This window comes from Geospiza fortis, unplaced genomic scaffold (genome assembly GCF_000277835.1).
Source record: "Geospiza fortis unplaced genomic scaffold, GeoFor_1.0 scaffold1212, whole genome shotgun sequence".
NCBI classification, from domain to species: Eukaryota; Metazoa; Chordata; class Aves; order Passeriformes; family Thraupidae; genus Geospiza; species Geospiza fortis.
In genome coordinates this window covers 102,174-112,668 of record NW_005054626.1, presented here as the reverse complement: position 1 = coordinate 112,668, position 10,495 = coordinate 102,174, and the positions used below count along the sequence as shown (strand labels likewise).

The 10,495-nt window shown below is 47.3% G+C and overlaps 2 protein-coding genes across 5 annotated transcripts in view; both read left to right on the top strand.

Moving 5' to 3' along the window:
- Window positions 1–5,834: 5,834 nt before the first annotated feature.
- On the top strand, window positions 5,835–8,669 carry CNBP (CCHC-type zinc finger nucleic acid binding protein). Of its 4 annotated transcripts, none has more exons than XM_031064772.1 (4): window positions 5,835–5,975; window positions 6,246–6,338; window positions 6,517–6,718; window positions 7,606–8,669. In XM_031064772.1, the coding sequence occupies exons 1-4, from the start codon at window positions 5,873–5,875 to the stop codon at window positions 7,721–7,723; spliced, it is 516 nt and encodes a 171-aa protein (XP_030920632.1). In that variant the 5' UTR covers window positions 5,835–5,872; the 3' UTR covers window positions 7,724–8,669. The 4 variants fall into 4 exon arrangements, with proteins under 4 accessions (XP_030920632.1, XP_030920631.1, XP_005430466.1 ...); XM_031064771.1 differs by having other exon boundaries at window positions 6,243–6,338; XM_005430409.3 differs by having other exon boundaries at window positions 5,853–5,975; window positions 6,520–6,718.
- A 1,592-nt stretch (window positions 8,670–10,261) lies between these two features.
- Window positions 10,262–10,495, top strand: part of ISY1 (ISY1 splicing factor homolog) — a 6,428-nt gene continuing 6,194 nt past the window's right edge. The window contains exon 1 of the mRNA XM_031064773.1: window positions 10,262–10,356. Coding sequence (XP_030920633.1) covers window positions 10,354–10,356 — 3 coding nt within the window. The 5' untranslated portion in view covers window positions 10,262–10,353. The remainder of the gene's footprint in view (window positions 10,357–10,495) is intronic.

Sequence of the window (10,495 nt, the reverse complement as noted above, 5' to 3'; positions counted from 1 at the left end):
CGGGGCAGCGCTGCACGTGGCCGGCAGGGCGTGGGGAGGGGGAGCCCGGCCGGCCCGCCCGTGAGCCAGCGAGTTTGGGGAAAAGAACGTCCTGTGAGTCTGGGGACTGCGGAGAACGGGCTGGAATTAAATATTTTCTTCACTAAATTGTTATTTTTCCTTTTTTTTCTAAATTTAATTTTGAGTCCCCGCTGAAGTCCCGTCGGCGGGGCCGCGGCCCGCGCACCACGTGGTTCCCCACGTGTGGGGCGCTGCCGGAGAGCGGAGGGTCGAGGTGTCGCAACTGTTTGCTCCTGCCACAGGCACGGATGGTGGCCTGCTCTAAATCCAAATGTGACCTATAAATGGATAGGAAAAACAGTCTGTGCCATCTGCAGATCGCGGGCTGCGGGGCGGCCTTTTATTTGAGGTCCTGTCTGGCGTAGTTCTCAAGTAACCGCTGTTAGTCATTCAGGAGCCGGCATTGTCACAACGTTTATTAAATCTAATTGGGAGTTCTGATTTCCTGTGTGCACTCAACGTGATCCCATCGCCACGCAGCATTGGGGTTGCCTAGCCCGCGTTTCCTTCTTCAGTGCACACTTGCCTAAAGCAGCAATCCTGCCTCCGTCCTCAAAGGGAAGAGGTTAAATGGGTTCACTAGAGCTGTGCAGCAGTCCTGAGAGTTACAGGTTTAACCTGCCATTTCAACTAACTTTGTTAATGTCTGGGCTGAATGTTATTTTTAAAGTCTCACATGTTGCTCGTGGTGTTTAAATTATAAATTTCATACAGATAGACATAAAAATTAAAGGGGAATATGGTAAAATGTGCATATTTGTTCAATAGGGTTTAGCCCTTTCCATATTAACTAGTATGGATAGGCAGAAAGTGCTACTGAGTCACTCCTTGATGAACTTTTGTTCTCTTTCTTGTTTGTGTCAACAGAGATATCTGAGAATTACTTGTCTAAGTGGAGTCATGATGTCCTTTTGGCCTGATTTCTGTCCCCTCTTGAGTCTTGGTTAATGTTCAGCAGTCCTGGGTCAGCCTGGCTGTGAAATGAATTGAGGGGTCCTAAATGGAGCATAGGGATTAGCTTTTCACTTCAGCAGGTTTCCTTGAATTTTCAGACTAGTTTATTTCAGAATTGGGGTGTTATTACCTGCTGGTCAGAATACTTAATTTTGTATCTTGTTCTAGTGAGAACAGAAGAGGGAGAGACAGGAGCATCACTAACTCTGCTGTAGCAGGTTTTCAGGTTGCAGTGTGGAAATAAACTGCTGAATACGAGTGGCTTTGGTCACGGTCATGTGTCCAGGAATTCTTATAACATGTTGCTTAGGAAATAAAAACTCACAGGTGGTATTTCTTGTAAAATGAGTGATGCTTTGACTTCTCCTTTGAAACTAAATGCTAGCTTGTGATTAGCAGGCTGTTCTGCCTATTCAGTGCTCCAGAGGACGGCAGGGCTGTGCTTCCTGTCACGTTGGGGTTTCATCATGTGGGCTCTGGCTTGTCCAATTCAGGTGTGGTGCTGTGGGTTGCTCACAGCAGCCTGGGAAGGCCCTGCTGATTTCCCTCTGCTGGAGCTGCCTGGCTGGAGCAGGGGCTTTCTCTGCTCTGTGCTGTGGCTGAAGGAGTGAAGTCCTGCTGGTAGTGGCTGCAGGTGCTGTTTGTAGGTCAGAAGCACTGAAGTAGAGGGAAGAGAACTGCCCCTGTTCTCTTGGGCCGTTGGATCCTAAGGAGCTGCTGGTATCCAGAACAGTCCTGAGTAATCTCAGAGGTGAAGCTCAGCTTCCTTTTTGCTATGAGGAGCCCAAGTTAGTTGTATTTTAGTTTGTTAAAACAATTTCTTTGGAGGGCATCTAGGTTAAAAGCCATCTAAAATGAGGAATGTTACAGTGGAGCTTTGTGGCAGTGTTTTACATCATCAGGTCTAAAGGGGCTACTAAAACAGAGCTGAATATTGCTGAATCTCCTGCTTGAAGGCTGAAGATTAATAGCACCTCTCCTGTTCTGAGAGTCTTGAATATGTATTAACTGCAAAGCCACAGAAAAACACAGGAAACTTCTTGTATCAGAGGTGTCTCCTACAACTAGCAGAATCATCAAGAAAGTCTCACTTTAAAGTTTGGTACTCAAGTTGCACTCAAAAACTTCAGCTGTGTCCTAGGAAGTGCTGTGGTGCCACAGGGATCTTTGTCATCAGCCCCTGCTGTTTAGCAGTATGGCCACCACACAGAACAAGGTCTAAAATTCATTCTTAACAATGTTTCAGCTTCCAGCTGCAGTTACAGAGGAGGAGGAGTTTAGGAAGAGTTTACCTAAACGTACTAAGAGGCGTTTACCTCTTTAGGAGGAGTTTGGGTAAATAACTGCCTTCTCCCTTCTCTAGAAAGGTAAGGTTTGAGGTGAGAAAGCACAACTAGACCTCAGTTTCTGGAGGAGTTTTGGGAGCTAATCCAGGAGGCAGTGCCTTGCTGTATCTTGCAGAATTTGGCCTGTCTCAGAAATGCTAGATGAGGCTGTAGTTGTAATTTCTTTTCCCTTACCACTTTTCCTGCCCTGGTGAGGTAAAAATCTGGTTCTGGTATGTAAGAAGGGAGGAGATGATGACACATGGACAGACAGGACAGGCTGCTTTGTGTAACACATCTGAGCTGTGCAAAACAGTGATAGCTGGGACTGAAAACTTTCCAAGAAGACTTAGGTAGCTTTCTTACAGAAGCCTTACTTAAGGTGGCCTTGATAGATAAAAGGAACTGCTGGAAACTTGCCTGTGATGACAAAATGGAGGGGTATTGACTCACAGAGAAGTGTTTGAACTTGGGTGGTTTTACTGTGCTCATTTTTTTCTCTTGGAAGTAACTGAAAACTGTAATGATGTCCAGAGTGCTTGGAGACTCTCCATTTAAGGGCTTGTCTTCTGAACCAGCCTTTTCTGGATGTTGCTCCTTGAAGGTGGCTGTTGGCTTTCTCTGAAAACTGACTCCTTACAGTTCACACTGCTGGGGGATTCTGTCCTGTGTGAGGCTTGTTAGGATGCAGGCAAATAAAACCAGTGTCAGCTGCAGCCACCTCTCATTGGTGAGCCCGTTTGCAGTTCCACATCCCTTACAGGAAGGATGCAGAAGTTTAACATGAAAATACTGGTGGAGAGAAACTGCAGGCAAACTGTTTGGATGTGTTTAAGGGATCTGAGGATGGAGCAGCCTGCTCTGTAATCACCTTTGTATGGCAGCTGTAACCTTGCACTGCTGTTGAGCTCAGGGTAGGCAGAGGGGCCCTTGAAGAGAGAGGTGTTTAAATTAATCTCAGTCTGGAAGGATCCTTGCACAGAGACTGGTGTTTGGCTTTAGATTTCTGCTTCAGTTTGTGTAATCTTTACCAATTTGCTGTATAGCAGAGGAAGAGAAACTTGAGGTTTTCCTTTTGAAGGGGCAGTTAAAAAAGGGAAAAAAGCTCTGAATCAGATGTAAAACTTGTGTATTGACATTTCTTTGGGGCAGTGAGGAGTGAGCTTTTGTCCCTCCTGCAGCTGCTGACCCACACTGGCAGAAGGACAGACTAGCTGTAGGTTGCCATTAATCTTGATCTAAAAGCTGCCCACTGTGTATCTGGGGCAGGGCTGGCTCCCCTGCCACACATTTATCTTCTGCCATGTGTTAGTTAACCTGGCTGGTTCTGTCAGTGCTTCCTGTGGGGCACTGCCAGCAGGTCCCAGTCTGTCACCTCGTGCTGGAGTCTCGGCTTCGTGCTTGGGAGTGAAGCCTCTTCACATGTGCTGCAGGTCTCTTACAGCTGGTGCCTATTATTTTGCTCTTTTTAATAGATTTTATGTTGCTGTTTGAAAATGCTTTAATGTGAGGACTGTTGTAATGAAGCGAAGACTATATATATTTAAATTTCAGAGACCCCATCTTGGCCCTCTTGCAGATGAGAAGCAGCATCCACTGTGGTGCCTGAGCCCAGCTCGTGCAGTTGGCTGTGCTGTGTTTTTCCTGTTCTGCAGTGTCAACAGGGTTGCTATGAAAGCAGGGATAAACAGAGGCACAGGGAGTGCCAGCTGCTGCCAGCAGAGCAGGCAGGGCTCAGCCTGGCTGGCCTCAGAGGGTGCTGGAAATCTTGAACACTGAAATGAAGCAGAGAACACAGAGTTATGTGTGAAATAAGTGAATCTCTCTTAAGTGCTCCAACAACCAGTTGTTTTAACTTTGTTTAGATGTGTCTGTGGTCTTCTTGCAGCTTTTCACTCCTAACCCTAACCTGGCCATCTTTCATTTTGAGGGCAAAATCCATCATCTGGTCCAGCTGGAAGTTAGATGTGGGATTACAGAAATGACATGCTGGAGAGTATGGACCTCTTATATTTTAAATTCTCACCATTTACTGTGGTTGGGATAACCATTGCTGTGCAGAAGACCATCAGAGAGAGGAACTGTTTTGAGGGAGTAGTGGACAAAAAGCCACACTAAATTTGTGAAACATTGAGGTACTTTGGAAATAGCTAAATGACAGTTCATGGTTAGATGCACACTCTGTATTTAAGAGCTAATTCTGGTTCCTTCTGGAGGTCATGTGTTGTTCTACTGCTCTTGTAGTGGCTTTCTTTAAGACTCAGCTTGTGGGATTTTCCTGTAATCTGGGATGCTGGAGGTCTGGGAGCAGGGGAATCATTCTGTTACGTGAATAAACTGCAGGGTTACAGGGGGATTACCTTGAAGAGGGATCAGGTAAACTGTGAAACATGCCAGATAATGGTTCTACTTCTGTTGGGTAAAGAATAATGAGTTGGGAGAGCGTATGGGAGGTATTAAAACTTCAGGAGACATCATCAAAACAAATCTTGACATGCATGTTTTTAGACCAGTGTACTTTAAACTTGTCTTCAAGCACACTTTAAAAGAGACTTCAGTTTAAATGTGTAACTTCCTTGTTCTTTTCTTTCTGGCTCTGGAGGTGTTGTGTGAGTGTCCTGCAGCTCAGGAGAGGTGTGGCAGTGTGAGCACAGTCTGGAACCTGCCCTGTCCATTGGGGGCTGTGCAGGCTGGCTCTGCTCATGCTCCACTCCCAGTTTGGGCTGTCAGAACTGCCTGTCTGATGCTTCCACAGCGTTCTAAGGATGTTTTGCCCCGTTAGCATTCTACATAGTTAGCAAGTATCTGCTGTCTTAACATTTTAAAACATTTTCTTTCATGTATGCCTGGATTGGAATGTGCATCCTGAGCTTAAGGTTAATTACAAGTTGTACTTTTGCTTTTCAGAGTTAAACTGATGCTTAGGTCCTAAAAGACCTAAAGTCTTCAAATGTTAAGCTAAAGGGCTTTTGAATGCTTTCTGTTTAATACTGCCTATTCTTGGCTTCCAGTCACTAAAGGTAGTAGCTGCCAGGCAGATCCTTCAAAAGAAAATGTAACAACTACGAGGAGGAAATAACTTGTAGAGATTAAGTTTCTGGCTTATGAGTTTAACTCTCAGCAACAAGGAAGAAGGTGCTTTACTGAAAGGGATAATGATATTAAGGCTGCTACTACAACAGTTAAAGGGATTCCCTTCTCTTTTTCCCACTCTCTGAACATTTTGGAATTTCTTGAAGTCAAGGGTGGCTACAAAATACTTAGAGAAAAAGTTACATAGCACATTGCTTTGAGTAAGACAGCTTTGAACAGACAAAGTGGAGGCAAACTTGTATCCTCTGCAGTGGTTTCAGTGGTCATGATCAGATACTGTACAGGAAAGTACTGACTTAGCTGGAAGTTCTGTGTGGTTTGCACTGCCTTTGCTGAGGGGCTGGGAATCCTCTGAATCTCTCATTTTAATGTAGCCTTGGGCTGGGGGAGCAGAAGGTGCTCAGAAATGTCCTTCTTGTTCAGACAGGTGATCTGCAGCCATGAGCAGCAACGAGTGCTTCAAGTGTGGCCGTACTGGGCACTGGGCCCGGGAGTGCCCCACTGGGATGGGCCGTGGCCGTGGCATGAGGAGCCGTGGCAGAGGTGAGTGTACAGGGGCTGTGCCCTTCTGTTTCTCTGCACAGCAGAGCTCCAGCTGCCTGCTGTGTGCAGTGCCAGGCTCTGCCAGACCCCAGTGAAGAAGCTGAGAATCTAATTGGTAATAAGAACCACGGAAACTTGCCTCTACCTAAGAGTTTGGCTGGGGGCTCTGAGAGTGAAGCAAACTTGTCAGTTCAGTTTGTGATTGATTCTTAAAAGTATTCTGAATGTAATACTAACTTCCATTTATTTTCTTTTACCCATTTTAAGCAGGCTTCCAGTTCATGTCTTCGTCTCTGCCGGATATCTGTTACCGCTGTGGTGAGTCTGGCCATCTTGCCAAGGACTGTGACCTTCAGGAGGATGGTAAGTATCACTAAATATTCCATCTCTTCAGTGCCACAGGCAGAGAGAGCTCTGTGGCTGAAGAGAAGGGTGCTGGGGTTCCCTGGGAACAAGCAGTGCGCGTGCCCTGTTCACAGCATGCTGCCCCTCGCGCTACCAAGGTTTTATAGTCTTGTTTGGTATGTTTTTCTTATTGTGGAAGCCTGCTATAACTGCGGTAGAGGTGGCCACATTGCGAAGGACTGCAAGGAGCCCAAGAGGGAGAGGGAGCAGTGCTGCTACAACTGTGGCAAGCCCGGCCACCTGGCCCGCGACTGCGACCACGCAGACGAGCAGAAGTGCTATTCTTGTGGAGAGTTTGGGCACATTCAAAAAGACTGCACCAAAGTGAAATGCTATAGGTAAGGACTGACAGGAGGCAGCTGTGAGATGCACCTCTTGGGCTGGATGTGTTCTGTGTCTGGTTTTGGTTAGCAAATACAGTTTGTTTGAACAGTTACCTACTGTTGTTCAGAACTAAGGCTTAAACACCTACTAGGAAGGTGGAGTACAGATTCCATGATGTGTCTCTAGCTGGCCACCCAGTGCAGGTGCTCTGTCACTGGAGCTGTGCAGAAAGGGTCGTGTCCTTTTGCAGAAGGTGGCAGGAGGCACTTGGCTGTAGCAGAGGTGGGCACCCTGTGTCTTCTGCCAGAGCTAACAAACCCCAGCTGTGCTGCCCAGCTGACTGGCACAGCCAGACCCTGCAGGAGCACACTGAAGATGCTTTGCTTATGGGAACAGTGAATAGAAGTGGGTGTTAAATTGGTTTGAAATGTCATCTTCTTCAGAGTGTTGTCTGGTTTTTGAATGCAGCTATACCAGAAACAGCACGTTCCTGAAAGCAGTATTCTTCACCCCCACCAACATTCCCTTCTGTGGAGGAAGGAGAGAGAACATGGTGTATTTGAATTAAAACTAATTATTCTCAAAACAAGGCTAAACTGCAAGCATCCATAAGCATTGGGAACAGGCAAAAGCACCCAGGACACAATTGGGAAAAAACCCTGCAAACCCACAAAGCTGATGTACAGTGATTGTGGCACATAGAGTGATTAATGGGAGTTGATCATTCGGGAGCAGTTCATGACTCTGCAAGACAAACATGATTCATGTCAGAGAGTTCTGGAACAGAAGCCTTGAATGCAGGACTAGGGTTGCATGAAGCTGAAGTAGACAATGTCCTGGGCAGAGTAGGATTGCTCCTGTGCGTGTTGTGGCTGTTCTGACAGAACCTTTGCTTTTGCAGGTGTGGTGAAACTGGCCATGTAGCCATCAACTGCAGCAAGACCAGCGAAGTCAACTGCTACCGCTGCGGCGAGTCAGGGCACCTTGCACGGGAATGCACAATTGAAGCTACAGCCTAATTATTTTCCTTTGTCGCCCCTCCTTTTTCTGATTGATGGTTGTATTATTTTTCTCTGAATCCTCTTCACTGGCCAAAGGTTGGCAGATAGAGGCTACTCCCAGGCCAGTGAGCTTTACTTGCCGTGTAAAAGGAGGAAAGGGGTGGAAAAATCAACTTTCTGCATTTAACTACAAAAATGTTTATGTTTAGTTTGGTAGAGGTGTTATGTATAATGCTTTGTTAAAGAACCCCCTTTCCGTGCCACTGGTGAATAGGGATTGATGAGTGGGAAGAGTTGAGTCAGACCAGCAAAAACCCTCTCTGGGTTACAGGGAAGTGATCCTATGCAGGAGGAATGAAATTCTGGAAGTGTCTAAACTTCCTCATAACTTTTATTTTATTACAATGGCCTTGGATTGTCTGACCTCAGTAGCTGTTAACACCAAGTGATATCTGCATCAGGCCCTACCTAGAGCATATAGCTGAGTGGGAGTAAACAAACAAGATGCACATGCCTGTTAATGGCCATGAGAGAGAGAGAGAAATCTGAAATAAATCTAAAAGTAACAGTAATTCAGTCAGTGAATGTTAATGTTGGAGATACAGAATGCAATGGGAAGCTTTTGAATAAATATCTCAAAGTCAATCTGAAACCCAGACATCAGTGCTCATAGCATAAACAATTTGGAGCTATTCAGGAGTTGCAAATAAATGCATTTTCACAGAAATCAAGATGTTATTTTTGTATACTATATCACTTAGACAACTGAGTTTCATTTGCTTGTAATCGGTTTTTAAAGTAAGATGGTAAGAGCAATTGAAGTCCTAGAACATAGAAAATGTAATTTTAACTATCAATAAAGCTGGAGGAGGAAGGGGAGTTTGGCTAAAGTTCCTTTTGTTTATTTTTGGTTTTCCTGTACACAGTGCAAAACAACATATTAAAAGGGGTATGTGGAGGTTCAGCTTGGCCTTTTCTTTTCTACTGTCTCATGTTGAGGTCCTGTCTGCACATGTTCATGGGAGTGGGGGCTGGATGGGGGCTGATTACATCTGTGCTGAGGCACTTCAAGCACTTAGTGGAAAAACCACTGAAGGAGGAGGCTGCTGGAGGTGCAGTTCCAAACTCTCTGAGTAGGTCAGAGGGTGTTTGAGCTGCCACAGTGGCTCTGAGAACCTAAAGCAACTGCACTTGCCCTGTCCCTGTGCTGGCTCACTGGGGGTCAGTGACCAGAAAGGAGCTGATAAGGAGAGGCTCTTCACATGCCCTCAGTGAGTAAAGTCAGTGTGCAGGGGCTCTGGGCTGAGCAGTGCTTCGCCCTGAGGCAGCTGCAGAAGGGGGGTGCTCACGCCTGGGCTTTGGCTGGGGTGTCTGAGCTGCTGCCTGTGCTCCAGCTCTGGCAGATCCCTGGAATCTGCAGTTAGGGGCAGGGATGGTGTGCTGGACTCATGTTTGAATTGTCACTCTAAAGGTTTTCCTTTCCAGTCCCAAAGGCTGTGGGGGCTGTAGCAGTGAGAAGGGGGCTGTGGTGTCTGTCCCTACAGATGTGCCAGATTGGCATCTGCAGCTGTGCTGGAGACAGCTGAATTGGCACTGGCACTTGTAGCTCTGTTATCATTAAAGTTACTGTCAGGGTAGCATTCCTGGTAAGTTTGGAAGCAGCAGTGAAGTGTCTGGGTTCTCCTGGGGTAGTGCAGGTACACAGCACATGGTGGTTCAGCCTGATAGTGGGACAAATTAAATCTTTGCATACAATTACCTCGGTTAAACAGGAGTACAGTTTGGACCTCTCTGATTACAAAGACATGGAAGTCTTTGGGACTTAAGTGACAGCTACAAAGTGATGTTTTCCTCTAAAAAAATCCGTGGTTTTATATAAAGAAAACAAGATTTAAAAGCTGAGGAACACAACCTAGGCTGTAAGTTCCAGAAGGAGAAAATTACTTCAAAAGGAGGAGATGTCTATTCCTTGGTCATCTTTCTGTGAGAACATTGATGCTGCTGTTCAGTCAGTTTTCCCAAGTGAACAGGAGCTGGACAAGCAAGTGGTGATTTCATACATTGTGGGACATGGGAAAATCAATTCTTCATGTGTTTCATGTTGATCTTTTTCACTAATACTGAGGCATCTCATTCCCTATGGCAAACTCATGAAGTGGTTAAGAGAAGGACTGTTCGTCGGGAATTGAGTGACCGGACAAGGGGCACTGGGTACAAACAGAAAGGGGAAATTCAGATCAGGTATTGGAAGGAGCTTCTTTGCATGTGAAGGGTGGGCAGGCCCTGTCACGGGGTGCCCAGAGAAGCTGTGGCTGCCCCAGGATCCCTGGCAGTGTGCCAGGGCAGGGTGGATGGGGCTGGGAGCAGCCCGGGGCAGCAGTGGCCGGTGTCGGTGCCGGTGCCGTGGCAGGGGTGGCACTGCGGTGTCACTGCGGTGTCCCCAAGGTCCCCCCGCACCACGGCCCTCCCGGCTCATCCCGGCCCCGCCAACCCCAGCAGCGCGCATGCGCCAAGCGGGGTCACCCAATCCTGCGTGAGCGGAGCGCGCAGGCGCACTGGGGAGCGGGCCGGGTTCAGTTCCGGGGCTTGGAGCTGCTGCGTGCGCGGCGCGTTCGGCGGGAGCGAGGGGCTGAGGGCACGGCGGGACCATGGTGAGTGCGGGACAGGGGCTGAGGGCACGGCGGGACCATGGTGAGTGCGGGACTGAGGGCATGGCGGGATCATGGGGAGTGCGGGACAGGGACCGAGGGGCTGAGGGCACGGCGGGACCATGGTGAGTGCGGGACAGGG

Coding starts and splice junctions, on each gene's coding strand:
- CNBP (XM_031064771.1), top strand. CDS start 5,873: ATGAGCAGCAACGAGTGCTTCAAGTGTGGCCGTACTGGGCACTGGGCC. Junction 5,976..6,242: donor CATGAGGAGCCGTGGCAGAG/GTGAGTGTACAG, acceptor ACCCATTTTAAG/CAGGCTTCCAGTTCATGTCT. Junction 6,719..7,605: donor ACCAAAGTGAAATGCTATAG/GTAAGGACTGAC, acceptor TTGCTTTTGCAG/GTGTGGTGAAACTGGCCATG.